The sequence below is a fragment of the Thamnophis sirtalis genome, unplaced genomic scaffold, assembly GCF_051295495.1.
Source record: "Thamnophis sirtalis isolate CommonGarterSnake01/CBP01778 unplaced genomic scaffold, rThaSir2_p1.2 scaffold_4, whole genome shotgun sequence".
Lineage (NCBI taxonomy): Eukaryota > Metazoa > Chordata > Lepidosauria > Squamata > Natricidae > Thamnophis > Thamnophis sirtalis.
In genome coordinates, this window is record NW_028261384.1 from 52,962,562 (window position 1) to 52,979,562 (window position 17,001).

The following is a 17,001-nucleotide window of genomic DNA, read 5'->3' on the forward strand; positions in this document are numbered from 1 at the left end:
AAATAATGCCCAATTAGAAAATAAGCCATAGCATAGCTTTTTTTTTAACCTGCACCTAATATAAATTCTATCCTCAAAATAAGCCCCAGTTAAGATTTTCAGTTCTGTTGGTTGTCTTGGGCATGGCCAGCACAGGAAGCGGCGAGCATGCACAGGGGGGATTAATTTAATGCTTTTTTTTTAAAAAAATATATTTTATTCAATTTTCACATTCCATTTGCAATCATTTATATACAGGGTATTCACTATAAGAAAAGAAAAAAAAAGAAAAAGGGAATAAAACGAACAAATAAAAAGGAAACACAACTCATCATTCACAACCCCACCTAACCCTTCCATCCTCCATACACCCCATCTACCCCCTCCGACTTTCCTTTCTCCCTCTAACACTCCCCTCCTACTTCCCTTTCCCCTCAAACCTTCCTTCTCCCCTTACTCCCCAGACACCCTCCTTACATTCCCCTTACTCCTTACATTCCCCTTACTCCTTCCTTACTCCTCCCTCTTCCTTCCCTCTACCTCCCTCCTTGGTGTATGCCTTTATTCGAGTGTTGTTTGATCTGATAAAGGTAAAATGAACCAAGGGGAAAAAAAAAGAAATAAAAAAAAAAAAAGAACCACCGTATATAAATACATTCTTGTTCTTATTAAGACTATGTTAACACCCCCCCACCCCACCCCCCACAAATCCCCATCCCTAATCCTCCCGACTTCCCAGGGCCCACACCTGGCGCTACCTTCTGTCTAAAATATCTTGTGTACATATGGATTAAAAAATAAAAGTAATATATCAAAAGAAAAAAAAAACAGAGAAAAAACAGAAAAAGAAAAAAAAAGGGAAAAAAGAAAAAAGAAAAAAAGGGGGAAACCACTCTTTGTGTTGATCTCAGCCCCCCATCTTTATCTATGTTTAAATAGTATAAATCATTCTATCTATATTTTATTCTCGTCTCTTACTTCTTTGCTATTTACCCCAACCTTCTGTAGGTTCTCCCGTTCCTCTTCCTAAACCTCATGATCCCTTCCGATAAAATTTAAGCAACGTGGTTCATGCCATATATTCAAATATAACTTTACAGACAAGTAATCAAACTTTCCCTTCTAGTAAAATTTAAACAGCGTGAATGATCTTTCTTTACCCCCTTTTCAAACAGTAATTCGAAATAATCTAGCCAAGCTTCCCCTTCTTCAAATATTACTTTACACAGAAATCAATTTCTATCTTAAGATAATTCCAACCAACTTCCTCTTCTAATAGGATTTAAATAACGTAATTCATTCCACACGCATTTTACCCTCATCCCTTACTTGTCTAATATTTTTCCCTTCAAGTAAAAGTTAAATAGCATGGGTCATTCCACATATTCAAATAATACTTTCAGCAAGAGTCAGTTAACCTTCTATTTTAAAGTAGTCCCTTCTAACAAAGTTTAAACAACATAAATCATTCAGCATTCTTTTTACACATTATCTTAAAATAATCCCAACCGACTTTCTGTTCTAATAAGCTTTAAACAACATAAGTTTTACCCTCATCCCTTGCTTGTCTGATGTTTACCACAAATAACGTAGTTCATTCCACATGCATTTTACCCTCATCCCTTACTTGTCCGATATTTACCACTATCAAATTTATACTAGCATTTGTTTAAAATGTAACTCAGAGCAATTTCAACCAACTTTCCCTTCATATAAAAGTTAAATAGCATGGATCATTCCACATGTTCAAATAATACTTTCAGCAAGAATCAGTTAACCTTCTATTTTAAAGTAGTCCCTTCTAACAAAGTTTAAACAACATAAATCATTCCGCATTCTTTTTACACTTATCTTAAGATAATCCCAACCGGCTTTCTGTTCTAATAAGCTTTAAACAACGTAAATTTTACCCTCATCCCTTGCTTGTCTGATGTTTACCACTATCAAATTTATGCTAACGTTAATTTAAAATCTAGCTCAAAGTAGTTTCACCCAGCTTTCCCTTCTGATAAAAATTAGTCCGCTTTTTCTACCGGAGAGAGGTCTCAAACCCCCATTCAGTCCTCAACTTTAGCAAGCATTTTGAAATGTCTAGATTCTCGATCTCCGTTTTTCTGCTTCTCCGAAGGAGGAGGGGCTACCCCCTCCATCTTGCAACCACATGGCCAGCCGCTTGCCTTCTCCTTCCGCTTGTCTCTCCTCTCTTCCAAGCGCGTCAGGAAGTCCCGCCTTCAGAATCCTACAATAGAAATCTTGAGCCTCCGAAACAGAGTTAAGACGAAATCTTTGATTCTCAAATGTAACCGTGATACCGGCAGGGGCCTCCCATCTGTATCGAATCTGTTGACTCCTAAGCTCCTTAGTTAAAAAGGCGTAATCCCTTCTTGCTTTCAGCATCTGAAAAGGAATATCTTTGAAAACAATCAGGTCCTGGCCGTCAACTCGGAGACTGTTATTATGAAGCTTTTGCACAATCGCATTTCTAGATTCTTTTGTAGAGAAATGTATAATTATGTCCCTCGGGAGCTGTCGCTGTTCCGCTATCAATGAGTTCTGGCGATAGATTTTCCGAATCTGCCAATCAAAGTTAAGTCCCGGGCTTCCCAGCGCATGGCTGAAGGCTTCAGCAAAGGTCTGTTTCAAATTCTCTTGCTCCTTTTCACGGAATCCTCTGACTCTTATTGCAGATGCCTTCCTATTAAAATTTATCATCATAAGCTGTTTTTCGTTATCTCTAATTTTTTGTTGTAAAATTTGAATATTGGTAGTCAAATTAAAATTAGCCTTCTCCAGACTTTCCAATTTGTTCTCTATTTCAGCAGAGTAATCTGACAGGGCAGACACAGCTGCAAACGTATTCGCCTTCATTTGATTAACTTTAGATTTTAAATCATCATATAATTCCAATACAAATTCCCTAATTTCTTTCTTAAAAGCATTAAGCATTTTAAAGAGATATTCCTGTGTTAAAAGTTCTCCAGCAGAGGGCATAGGAGACAAAGGCTGTGTTTCCAGTAAAGATTCTTTAAATTCTTTAGACACATTTGTAGCAAGACGCTTCTTTGACTTGGGTGCCATAATAAATAAACAAGTAAGCAGAGCTTCGCTCCCCTCTATTTCCAAAGAAGAAGAGTTTATTTTGTTAAGGAGCGGTCTGCAGGAAGATAAAACCGGCTAAGTACATCAATCATCCACGGAGAGAAATCGCCATTTTGAGGTCTATTTAGACAAAGAAGTCTCTAAGACGAATGGTGCTGGTATTTACGATAGTAATGAAAGCATAAATCTCACAGGGGTGGGACCCGCCCGTATCAATTCTAGCTTGAAAAAACTTTGTTTTGTCCTGGGGGGGGGCTAGTCTGTCTGGGGCTGCCAAAAAAAAAAAAAAGGCAGCTGAGAAGAAATGGCTGGAGATAGAAGCACCGCTTCGGCTGGATCTAATCTCTTTCCACAGCCAAAAAAAAGAAAAAAGGCTGTGGCTTACGAATAGACCCTAGCCTACGGAGCTATCCTCCCTGCCCCTTTCTTAGCCAAAAAGGGGTGCTATCTATGATCTTATTTAGATATACAAACCAGATCTCTGAGGAGCTCGATGGAGCCCTCCTCGGCAACAGGCCACGCCCCCAGGAAGTCAATTTAATGCTTTTAATTTACAAAAGGAAACCTGATTACTAATACTCCTTTTCCTTCTCTTTTTTCTTGGCCTCACTTTTTTCCTTCTCCTTTTCCTTGTCATCTTTCTTCTCCGTCTTCCTCTCCTCCTTCTTCTTGGAATCTCTGTTGGAATCTTCTTGTTGATGAGCTTGTACAGCGCTGCTACTGAATGGATCAGGTGCGGCAGGAGACGGGGATGGCACCTGTGTGCTCTGCCTCTGGCATCCAACATTGTCCTCCAGCATTCCTTAGCTTTGCCCATCTAAGCTTGTTTGCTCCAAAGCTCTGTCTGTTGCTGCGTCAAAAAGCCAACTTGACAAGAGGGGATTTATTTTTCTGCAAATGGTTTAAGGAGGCTGTGCTGAGTCCACTCAGGGCAGCAAATTGCTGCAGCGCTACCACTGAACAGATTAGATGGGGCATAGGGCGGGGGTACACCACACCGCAGCCCCTGCACACTTGGGCCCCACCATCCAATGCCATCCACCAGCGCTGCTCGTACCAGTAAATTAAAAGCATTAAATTAAGCTCCCTCTGTGCACTTCCTGCCTCCTGTGATGGCCACCCCCACCTGCAAAACTGACAGCAGGGTAAGGTGATAGTGGTGGCACGGCAGTGTTAATGGCAGGAGTCCTGGCTACTGCCACAACAACAAGCAGTGGAACTGGAGCAGTGGCAGGAGGCGCCCCACTGGCTGCCACCGCCGAGTAAGATGGGGAAGGGGCTGCTTCCACCAGCATCAGGACTCTGCAGGCCCCCCACCCCAACAGTATCCTTGGCCTGCATGGAGATGGGCAGCCTTGTGGTGTGCGAGGAGGGCTGCATCTGCAGGAAGGATGGTGAGAGGAAGTGGTCTCCTTCCTGGTGGGGATGACCAGCCAGCACTCTGCAGAGCAGTTTGCCTGTGTGCCCCGCTCCGCATTCCACCCCAGAAGCGAGATCAAAACTATAGCTTCTCTCCGGAAGTATGAAGCGTCTTGGTGGGCAGAAGGGTGTGACTTTTCACACAGCTTGTTCTGTCTTTCTGCTTGCTTTTTCCCTTATGGACCTTTTCCCACACCCTGCCCATTTGGTCTTACTTTTTCCACTCAGAAGGCAGTGAGTACATGAGGCTACAATGTGGTGTCTGCCCCACGCTCTACCTTGCCTTGCAGGACATCCTGTGCAGCCATCTGTGTGAAAAAAATAATACCTCACCCAAAAATAAGCCCTACAAAGTCTTTTGTAGCAAAAATGTAAGACCCTCCGCGCGGCCCATTTTTTGCCAGCAAAGTGCTGCTGAAGGCCAGCGAGAGTGAAAATGAGGTGGGGGTTATGCCTTCCCTCGTGCCCCGTTTTGGCTAGTAAAGTGCTGCATGAGATCCCTTCTCCTGTCCCCATGGAGAACTACAATGCTGATCCAGCCCTTGAAGAAATCCAGTTTGACATCCCTGTTTTAAACCATTCTAATCTAGTTTCTATCCTACATTCCACTCTTTTGATTTTCTTGAACCCAAGAAAATCTGCAAAAAATGATGAGTATACTTAAAAATTCTAAATCAAAACATTTTATACCATTCAAAATAAACTGAATTTTGTTTAATGGAAAAGTCTTATTACTTACGTTTCATGGTATATCATGTTCTTTGTCATTTTCTTACAATCTTTTCAACATGAAAATATTAAGATTTTAAAAAGTAAAATAACAGTAAATTATTGCAAGCCAGTTTTGTATAATGGTTAAGACACCAATCTAAAAACAAGACTGTGTGTTCTAATTCTGCCTTAGGCACAAAGCCAAATAGGGGAATTGGGCCAGTTAATCTCTGTCAGCCTTAGAAAGGAGGCAAATTACCCAATGAAAAAACATCAGAAAATGTTGCAAATAAAAATGCTGAATTTGTCCAGTTAGTTGGTAGAAGTCAAGATCAAGTTAAACACACATTCATTCATGCATACATATGCATACACATGCAAACAATGACAAATCTAACATTACATACAAATGTAGTAAAACCTCTTTTGAAATTTTGCTTAACTGAGTGCAAATATGATATTGAGCAGTATATGTTACATGACCCACACATCAGTTTTTTAAACCAATAAAAATGCTAAAGATATATACCATTAAACCAGCATATCAAAACAGTCCATTTGTAATATATTTTCTAAATTTGAAAATAAAATGAAACTTCATATAGTCTTCAATGAACAACAATGCATTTAGTGATTGTTGACATTGCAGCATCTCCATAATCATATGATCAAAATTCAGATATTTGACAAAGATCTCCTATTTATGATGGTTGCAGTGATGTAGGAACACGTGATTATCTTTTGTGATCTTCTAACAAGTGAAGTCAATTGAAAGCCGGATTAATATCTATGTTACTTACTTAACAACTGAAGTGATGTACTTAACAACAACAAAAAGTCCTAAAATGGGATAAAGTTCACTTAATAGTCTCACCTGGCAACAGAAATTTTGCCCTCAATTATGGCTGTAAGTTGAGGACTACCTATACCACAAGTGTCAAACTCGTGGTGTCATGTTTTGCAATGTTTTTCTCATTCGCAGAGCTGGGTTGGGCATGCATCCGGCCTGTGGGCCATCAGGTTGACACATCTAACCTAATACTATGAAATTATCAGTTATTTAAAGTTTAAAGTTTTTTTAAAAAATTGAAATATTTTCATTTAAATTTACAATAAGATTTCTACTTTAAAAATTTCAAAATAATTAAATACACAATTATCAACAGAGTGAAAATTGGAAAATAATTTCAATGAGTAGAAAAGATCAAATTACCATACCAAACCAAGTAACCCTCCAGAATAAACAAAAAATAAATAAATAAAACAAAGAGAAAAGGGCATTTGGGAATATATAAAATTGTACTGTAAAGAAAATTCAAAATTTAAAATATAATTAATCTGTCTATCCCCTCAAATTTGTACTTTTGTGGGTAATCTTTTAAGAAATATTTTGGCTATATTAAGATGTAGAATAGATTTTAATAACGATACTTAATATTCAATTCTTCAAAAATTCTACTTCAAAAATTTGTGGTAAAATGTTCTATTGTAAAATTTGGCGGAAGTTAGTATCACAACATTAAAGTAATTATTACATAATGTCTGTTCTAAGGATTTTTCCCAATTTCAAATTGACTTTGGACTTTCTATTTTACAATAATGTAATATTTTCAATTTGAGCATGTTATAATTTATCAATATGGACCATATGCTTTGGTCATCTTAAAGACCAAATGGTGGATGCTTCCTTACTTGACAAAATCCGTAATAGAATTAAAACTATAAGATGTTTTAAATCAAAAGATCAATAATATTTTTAAACTCAACGTTTATGGGATATTTCAAATTTGGACTAAAGAAATGGAATCTTCAATAATAGCTGATCAATTGATTCACATCCTTAAAAAATATAAAATGGTATCTAGCTCAATAAAGCTACTACTTTTCCATTTTATATAAAAACATTCAGCCAAAAATGTTATTATAACTATAAAAACAAGTATACAAATTTCTACTGAAATTCTATTTAAATAGTCCAAAAAGCATTTGATACAATAATTATTCAGTTTCAAAACATTATGAAGTAAGATTTAATAAAATTCCAAATTTTACAATAAAAGAGAACATACATTATTTAATATCTTGAAGTTAAGCAAATGGTTTGTCTAGCTCATTAATAGCACTAAAGAATTTGAAGTCAGTGATTTCTTCCACTTTGATATTTATGTCTTGGCTATTCTTGCAATGAATTGATGAATCAAAATGGAAGAATTTAGAATAAACTATTAACTAATGAATCCTTAAGATGATTACATACTTCAAATGTGCAGAATAATCAATCTCATAAGGCATGAGATGAAAGTTGATGTGATTCAAGACAATATTAAGTTCTTAGTTGTTGTGTACACAATTCGATATGCATTTTTTTACATCTACTTTTTATCAGAGTACTCAAATATTGTGGCAAAAACATACATACACATAAACACACTGCTAAAATGATTATTTCCAAGATATGCATTATAATAAGTTTTAAGCAAATAATCCTAGAGTTTTAAATTGACAAACCTCAATTTGTATGTTGCCATATTTGTCCATTAAACTGAAAGTAGGTGTTGAGACAGAATCGAAGATGTCCGTAATTCTGAGAACGTATATTTTAATCATTTCTTAGTTACCTTGGTGAGTAATTTTCAAAGACTAATCATGATTCTTGAAAACAAAAATCTAATATAGAAGCAACTGAAGATAAAATTAGTTGAAATAAATAAAGTATCAAATAATTCAACATAAAGCTTAGATACAGGTGAAAGTAAAAAAATTAGAATATCGTGCAAAAGTTCATTTATTTCAGTAATGCAACTTAAAAGGTAAAACTAATATATGAGATAGACTCATTACATACAAAGCAAAATAGTTCAAGCCATGATTTGCCATAATTGCAATGATTATGGCTTACAGCTCATGAAAACCCCAAATCCACAATCTCACAAAATTAGATTACATGCAATCAATAAAACAAGGATTGTACACAGAACAATATTGGACCTCTGAAAAGTATAAACATGTACTCAATATTTGGTTTGGGCCCCTTTTGCAGCAATTACTGGTTCAATGTGGCGTGGCATGGAAGCTATCAGCCTGTGGCACTGCTGAGGTGTTATGGAAGACCAGGATGCTTCAATAGCGGCATTCAGCTCTTCTGCATTGTTCGGTCTTATGTCTCTCGTCTTTCTCTTGGCAATGCCCAATAGATTCTCTATGGGGTTCAGGTCAGGTGAGTTTGCTGGCCAATCAAGCACAGCAATCCTATGGTCATTGAACCAAGTTTTGGTGCTTTTGGAAGTGTGGGCAGGTGCCAAGTCCTGCTGGAAAATGAAGTCAGCATCCCCGTAAAGCTCGTCTGCGGAAGGAAGCATGAAGTGCTCCAAAATGGGTGTTGGTCCTTACCTGATACACTCATTTCCTGGTAGAGTAGAGACAGCAGCCAGACTGGGTATGCTCCGTCCATTAACCAATTGGACTGAGTCTACACTTATGGTGTTATTGGGTCCTTGTGGCTCCTCCCCAGTTTCAGACGAATGAAAACTGTAGACTCAAGTGAGAATTGTGAGCAAAAAGTGAAAGTCCATAGTCACTGTATCTCTCTCTCTCTCCTCCACACAAGGAATCCCCTCGTGTGACCCATACCAGAACGGGGCTGGCTGCTGTCTCTACCAGAAATGAACGTATCAGGTAAGGACCAACATCCATTTTCCTGTTATCGTCGGGACAGCAGCCAAACTGGGACATACCAACGACTGGGCTGTCCACTAGAGTGGGAAATTGTAAAAAAGGTCCGTTAGGGCACAAGCACTTGTTGCAGCACCCTGCGCCCAAAAGTCGTGTCAGCTGATGCATACTTGTCTAACTTGTAATGACGTATGAAGACTGTGAGAGATGCCCAGTTGGCCGCCCGGCAAACTTCTTCCAAGGTGGCTTGAGTGGACCAAGCCACAGATGTTGCAGCGCTGCATGTAGAGTGAGCTGTAATGTTTGCAGGGACTTGTATGGATTGAAGTTCATAAGACAGTTTAATACAGGCTCTTATCCAGTGCCCCAGATTAGACGATGAAGCCTTAGTACCCAAGGAGGCCTGGCGAAAGGGGATGAAGAGAGCTTCTGAGTGGTGGAACAATGTGGTGCGGTCGATGTAGATCTTGAGGGCACGATATATGTCCAGAGTGTGCTACTTGCGCTCCCTCTCGTGATGGGGAGATGGACAGAAATCAGGTAAGGTCAACCCCTAACCTCAGTGGAAACAGCTATTGACCTTCGGTATGAATGTCGGGTCTAGTCTTAAGACAACTCGATCTGGATGGAACACGCACAAGTCATGCCTGACTGAAAGAGCAGCCAAATCAGAAATATGTCTGGCTGAGGTTACAGCCACCAAAAACAGCGTTTTGAAGGACAACAGTTTCAAAGAAGTGGATCTCATAGGTTCAAAGGGCGCAGAAGTCAAAGACTCTAGGACACAAGTTAAGTCCCAAGTCAGATATCTATGTATGGCAGGGGGACACAGGTTGGACGCTCCATGGAGAAATCTCCGGATCAAGGGGTGAAAAGGTAGATGTTCAGATGCCAGGCCTTACAGAACAGAGGCCAGAGTGGCCACCTGTCGGTGTAGCATGTTAGGGGTAAGTCCCTGATCAAGTCCCCTTTGCAGGAAGTCCAATATCTGCGGAATGGATGCCCTAAGTGGGTCAACAGTCTGGTTGGAACACCACAGAGCAAACGTACGGCATGTGGCGTCATAAATGCGGTTAGTAGAGCTTCTGCGTGATGCCTGAATGGTAGCAATGGCGTTGAGGGAGATGTTATCGGCTGTTAAGGCTTGCCACTCAATCGCCATGCGGTTAATTGCAGCCACTGGGGGTCGGGATGACAAACTGACCCTTTGGTGTAGAGACAGTGGGATGTGCCATGGGATAGAGATTGACAGAGTCACTAGGTCAGCATATCAAGGCTGGCGTGGCCAATTTGGCGCTAGCAGCAACAGTTCTGTCTCATGCTCCAGCATTTTTTGAATTACCCTCTGCATGAGGGGAAGGGGAGGAAATGCATACACTGCACACTCTGGGCCACTGGCATCTGAGAGCTTCTACTCCTTCTGCCATGGGGTCCATGAACCTTGAATAATACCTGGGTACCTGGTTGTTGTCTGCCATCGCAAACAGGTCTAGGACTGGGATTCCGAACCGTAGAGTCAGTCGATGGAAGAAGTTCGGATGGATGCTCCGCTCCACCTGATCTATTGTTGTCCGGCTCAGCCAGTCTGCTTGGACATTGGAGACCCCTGAGATGTATTCTGTCCTGTGAGATGACAGGTGACATTCCACCCACTGGCACAACAGGTTGGACTCCTGCATCAGGGAGCAGGAACGAGTTCCACCCTGTCTGTTTATGTGTGCCTTGGTCATGGTATTGTCCATGAGGACTAATATGTGTCGGGCCTGAATTCTATGGTGGAAGTGTCTGAGGGTGAGGCAAACTGCCCGCAATTCTAGCCAATTTATGCTGTTTTGGCTCTCTTCAAGGGACCACTGACCCTGAGCCACTAGGTCCTGCATGTGTGCCCTCCATCCTGTCAGACCTGCATCACGGCTCCCTGAACAAGGTCCCTTGCAAAATTGCCGGGGACTGCCACTGAGAGAGTGTAATACCTGTCTGGGAAGGGGGGCCCTGAGAGGAGAGCTGCCCCTGTCGGCCTTTTGATGTGGAAGCATGAACTATTGAAGGCTCCTGCTGTGAAACCTGGCCCACGGGACAATCCCAAAGCAGGGTACCATCTTGCCCAAGACTTGGGAGAGAAGAAGAAGGGATGCCTTGCATAGACGTAGCACCTTCCTGACAAGTTCCCTCAGACTGAGAATGCAATCGTTGGATAGGAACACCCTCTCCGCCATGGTGTCGATAGACCCCAAGATGGAGAAGGCGAGTGCTGGGAATGAGGTGACTCTTTTTTTGAGATTCACCCTGAACCTGTGATTCTGCAAGGTGTGAATGGTGAGGGCGAGATCTCTTTCTGCCTGAACTGGAGAACTGGGGATAACCTGATGTGGGTGGCCAGTGCTGCCAATACTTTTGTGAATACCCTGGGGGCAGAGGATAGACCAAACGGAAGAGCTCAGTACTGGAAGTGCCTCCCCCAATAGGAGAAGCAGAGATATTTTCGGTGGTCTATGAAGATGGGGATATGAAGGTAAGCTTCGGTCAAGTCTACCGACGTGAGGAAGTCGTCTTTCCTGACGGCCTGGAGGATGGTGTGCAGAGAATGCATTTTGAACCGCCGATAGACAATGTGGCGATTCAAAGTTTTTAGATCTAAAATTGCTCTCCATCCCCCGGAATTATTCGGTACCACAAACAGGTGGGAATAAAAACCCTGCCCTTCCTGATGGGGAGGAACCAGTTGGATGGCCTGGATCTCCAACAGGTGCTGAATGGCCTGTTCCATCAGTGCCCTCTTGCGAAGACACCGAGAGACCAGGCATGGCACGAAGTGTTCCTGGGGGATGGAGAGGAATTCTAGCATGAGACCAAATTTGACAGTTTTGAGTACCCAATTGTCTGTTGTGGTCTCCTCCCAGCGGTGGGCAAAGAATGCCAGGCAGCCTCTGATCAGAAGAAAGTTCAGATAGTCATTTCCTACGTGAAAAATGGCGGTTGCCTCCTCCACAGTAAGATTTCTTGGAGGGGAAACGCTGTGTTTCTATTGGACCTGTCCTGGTGAGATCCCTGTCTGGGAGTGTAGGATTGGCATTGTGGACAGGGGAAGGAAGGTCCCCCGTCCGCCTGTCAAAAGGGTGACTTCCTATAGAAGGGAGTGGGCAGACTGTCCTGTTTCTTGTAGATAGATGAAAGGACCTTGTGCTTGTCTTTAGATTCCGTGAGGTACGGGTCTAAGGGAATACCAAATAATTGGGTGCCACTGAATAGGGAGGCTGCTAGGTGCCACTTGGTATGGACATCCGCCTGCCAAAGCAGACGTCTGGCCGTGACCGAAGAGGCCATGACTTAGAAGCGAATCTAGCAGCATTAAGGGAAGAATTAGCCGCAAATTCAACCACTGCCCTGATCTTGTTGAGATCCCTATGTGATCTAGTATCAGGAGTGATGCACTCCTGAACCTGTTCAATCCAAACCAGGGTCGCCCTGTAGAAAAAGGAAGTGGCTGTAGAGGCCCTAACAGCCCAGGCCCCAGTCTGATAGTTGGGAACAGGGATCACCTCTTTTTCCACCGTGGGTTTGGTGAATGGGATACTAGGACCCTCAGTTGAAGCCGGTTCTGCTGGTTTATTCTGTGAAGTAAAAGCTGAAGCAGAAGATGGTAAGTTAGCATCTTTAGTGGCCTTAAGTAGACGGGACTTGAAACGATCAGTTTTGAATAATCGGGTAAAGGCAGGGGCATCTGAGGTGACCACCTCATCATCAGACAGGTCTGAATCCCGCAGGTTATCTTGCTCTCTGTCAATTGAGGCCTGAGAAGTAGAGGCAGAGGAATCAGGTTACTGGGCCGCAGCCGAAGATGTATGCTTATGGCCATGTGATGGACCGGGTTGGGGTTGCTGTTGTAGGCCAGCAGCCATGACCTGTTTAATGGTTTCAGCAATGATGGTTGCCATATCAGCAGGAGAGGTGTACATGGTGTGGGGGACCCCAGAGCCATGTGTAACCAGGAGGGAAGCCTGTTCAAAGGTGTGTTCCCTATTGAGAGTGACATCAAAGAAATTGCCTCTGTTGTCAGGTTCCATCGAAGACAAGGACTCCAAAGAAGACAATTCCCCTTCTGAATAGCTGGGGGAGGAGTGTCAGGGCCCATGGGAGGCAGGACAGATGGAGCTGGAGATGCCACTTGGTGATCCTTGGAGGGAGGGAGGGCTGGGCAGTTAGACTATGTTGTTGTTTTGGGGTCCTCTGAAATTCTTTTTCAAGCACCTTCTGCCTACGCTCTTCTGTCCTGGTAGTTGCTTTAGAGACCTTGGGTTTACTCTTTGGGTTTACTTGTCTCTTCCTGCTGCTCTTTGCCCCTGATGGCCCTGCCTCCTCTAGTCCTGCATTGGTATCCATAGCTGGATCAGCCACTTCCCCAAACAAAAATCAACACCCCAATAAGATAGGCAACGGTCTCATCCGTTTGCTGGCCAGGCGCTCCTGATCCAGTCCACCTGGGGTGATCCCGCATTGCTGGGCACTCCCAACGGCTGCTGTAGAGTTAGCGCCTTTTTTTAAGTGTCCAAAATGGCTGATTTTTTTTCTCTGAGGCTTTTCCGAGCCGCAAAATGGCCACTGATATTAAGTATGGCCAGGCAATCTGCAGAATGGCCACCGGACTCATCTGGAACCGCTGTGCATGAAATGGCCAGTCGCACGTCCCTCCGAGTGCCCAGAATGAAGGAGCACTATGGGGAAACAGCCGTGGAGCCGTAGCTTGTGAGCTGGCCGATCTGATTGTAAGGCAGGCTTCTTAAGTGAACTCGTGGCCGCAGGCAATCAGATGGCTGAGGAGAGGTAGCCAGAGATCAGTTTCGAATTTCCTTCCAATTTGTAGAATAAAGGATTATTTAAGGAACCAATTTAAAGGAACCACAAAGTTTTTTGGAAAAATTCACCAATTAAAGATATAATTAAATAATTTTGAGGAGAGATCAATTCTCACAGCCAGTTCAGGTTGGACTGAGTCTGAAACTGGGGAGGAGCCACAAGGGCCCGATTACATCATAAGTGTAGACTCAGTCCGATTGGAATATGACATTTGAAGCCTATGTCCAGGATCCGTCTGTGTGTGGTGGCTCTTGCTGCACTGACTCCAGCTTCAGTCCACTCCTTGTGAAAGTCCCCAACACTTTTGAATGGCCTTTTCCTGACAATCCTCTCCAGGCTGCAGTTATCCCTGCTGCTTGTGCACCTTTTTCTTCCACACTTTTCCCTTCCATATAATTTTCTATTAATGTGCTTTGATATAGCACTTTGGGAACATCCAACTTTTTTTGCAATTACCTTTTGAGGCTTTCCCTCTTTATAGAGGGTGTCAATGATGGTTTTCTGCACAACTGTCAGGTCAGCAGTCTTTCCCATGATTGTGATTCCTACTGAACCAGACTGAGAGACCATTTAAAGGCTCAGGAACCCTTTGGAGGTGTTATGGCTTAGTTAGCTGATTAGAATGGGACACTTTGAGCCTAGAATATTGCACCTTTTCACAATATTCTAATTTTCTGAGATTGTGGATTTGGGGTTTTCATGAGCTGTAAGCCATAATCATCACAATTATAACAAATCACAGTTTGAACTATCTTGCTTTGCATGTAATGAGTCTATCTCATATATTAATTTCACCTTTTAAGTTGCATTACTGAAATAAATGAACTTTTGCACGATATTCTAATTTTTCGACTTTCACCTGTATGTTCTGTATTGATGTTAATTTTTGGAACCAGATCTTTACATTCAGAATCTAACCTGAAGAAGTACATTAAAATTGCAAAGATTATATTAATTTAATTATTAAACTCAATTATGAACTTTTATCCCTTACCATTATAGGTTATCCTTGGTTTTGTCAAACACATCACAAGATGTAAATCCATTTCCTCTGAAGATACAAACTTGGAACAAACTGGGCATTTGAATCCTGAAAATAAAAATAAAACATAAATAATCCCATTTTGCTTTATTAACTATATCTCTAATTTCTTGGTTGTTCTTTTTTCATAGGAGCTTGCAGTGATTTCAGTAGAGACTTACTCACAGTTATAATAGTTCATATATCTAAGATAGATTACATACTGTTTATATATGGAATTGAAAGTTTATACCATTGGCAAGTACAAACTTCATTCACAAAAACAAAAAACATAACATCCACAGGACTTCAATTCTAATTACTTAGTATTTTTCAGAGTAAAAGACGCACCTTTTTTCCACCAAAAAGAGGGTGAAAATTTGGGTGCGTCTTATAGTTCGAAGGTAGGCTCATCCACCCGCTGGCCCCCACCTGCAAGCGGCCTGGGGAAGCATAGAGGTTGGGATGGTTAGCAAAGCGGACACTGCACAGGAGGTTTAAGGCAAGGCGGTTAGCAGCTCTGCCTGCCCCTTTTCCAGATGACCCAGATAAAGGGAAGTCAGCTTTTTCTCCTGGCCCAGATGGGCGGCTCTGTGATGTGCAACGGGGAACCGGGGAGGAAAACATTTTCAGGTGGCAGTGCTGGCTGTATGCCCTATTTTTGGATTCGGGAAGGAGATCGCAGTGCTGCTGCCTGAAAACACTTTCCTCCCCAATTTGGGCAGAGGCATAAAAAGTGGCTAATTGTAACTGGGAAAGAAAGGCAGTTTTCGGCAGGTTCCAAGAGCAGCTCTCTTTCTCAGTTATTCAGAGGCTTTGGTTTAAAATGGCATTGCTTTACACCACTCCTCCTCCTCCTCCTGCAAGCGGCAGGTGCCTCAGAGACTCGGCAGGCAGCTCAGGGGAGACAATGGCCATGATGACTTCACTCCCCAGCAATGTGAGGAGTTGCTGCTTAAGCCCCCCTGAGAGCCGAGCTGAGCAGGAGCCCCGAAAGCAAAACATCTCTCCTTTCCAGCCACCACTGCCCGTTGGCCTAATTCCCCAATGCAATTCGTGGAGCCGCTTGCCCTCATAAAAATGCGGGTTTCGGCGTTCGGAGACCCATCACCTAGAATTGTGTTTTTCAGACAGTTAGCCACTTTTTGGCCTCTGCCCAAATTGGGGAGGAAAGCGTTTTTGGGCAGCAGCACTGCGATCCCCTCCCCAAATCCCAAAACAGGGTATACAGCCAGCACTGTCACCTGAAAATGTTTTCCTCCCCGGTTCCCCACTGCACATTGCAGAGCCATGTACCCTCCTCCTTCTCCGCACTCACCTCTTTCCTCCTGGACCAGGAGCAAAAGCCAACTGCCCTCCGCTTAGGTCATCTGGAAAAGGGGCAGGCCGAGCTTTTAGCTGCCTTGCCTTACACCTCCTGCACAATACCTGCTTCGCCAACCAAGTCATGACCGCCATGTTTTCCCAGGCCACTTGCAGAATCAGGCTCCAACTGAGGCAGCAAAGGGATAGTGGGCTTGCTGGGAAGCCCAGCACCATGTTTACGAGATGGCAGCGTCCAGGAGGACTGAAGCACTGCATCTCTATCGGGCCTTGCTGTGAGGAAGCCAGGCTTTCAATGGCTATGGCTATAGGTAGGAAGACGGGGTGTCTCGGGCGCAGAGCAGAAGTCCCTCTTCTGCTCCCATGAAAATTATCCCCCACCACACTCACTCAGGTGCGTCTTATACTCAAAAAATACGGTATCTTAATTATTATTGGAAAAAAATAAGTCTTTATGCTTAGATCAACATATTGACTCTTTTTTGCTTGTCAAAAACAAGGATGCCATTCCAGCCAACAGGCAAAAAATCCAAGTCACAATCCTTTCATATCACAACAGCTTTCAAATAGATTTCATGGTCATTACCCCTCAAAAAAAAAGGAAGTAATCATACTCTGAGAAAGCACTGAGAAAGAAAGTTAGGAAGTGAGCTAAAAACAAAGTCACTAGTAATAATTAACAATGCACAGATTCAATCTTACTTCCTGACTCCCCAGGTATGGTGATACATTTTGGAAACAAATAATGAATTATTCTTGCTCTTAATTCCAGATTTTAAAGAGCTTTGTCTTATTATACACCTATACACCCTTTCAAGTTGTTTTGTATTTTTTATACCACAGCTACCTATGAAGTTCAATAGCTATAATTGTTCCTTTTAGCACTAATATCTACTGTTCAGAGCTCTTATCTATTCTGTTAT

The 17,001-nt window shown here is 42.4% G+C and overlaps 1 protein-coding gene across 2 annotated transcripts in view; it reads right to left on the minus strand.

The window, feature by feature from the left end:
* The window catches only part of ZNRF2 (zinc and ring finger 2), a 93,138-nt gene that overhangs the window by 35,395 nt on the left and 40,742 nt on the right, over positions 1 to 17,001 (minus strand). For both annotated transcript variants that reach the window (XR_015696372.1, XM_087712925.1), the window contains exon 2: positions 14,729 to 14,824. Coding sequence is in view for 1 of the 2 variants with exons in the window: in XM_087712925.1 (XP_087569051.1) it covers positions 14,729 to 14,824 (96 nt within the window). In the remaining variant the exon portion in view is untranslated. The remainder of the gene's footprint in view (positions 1 to 14,728; positions 14,825 to 17,001) is intronic.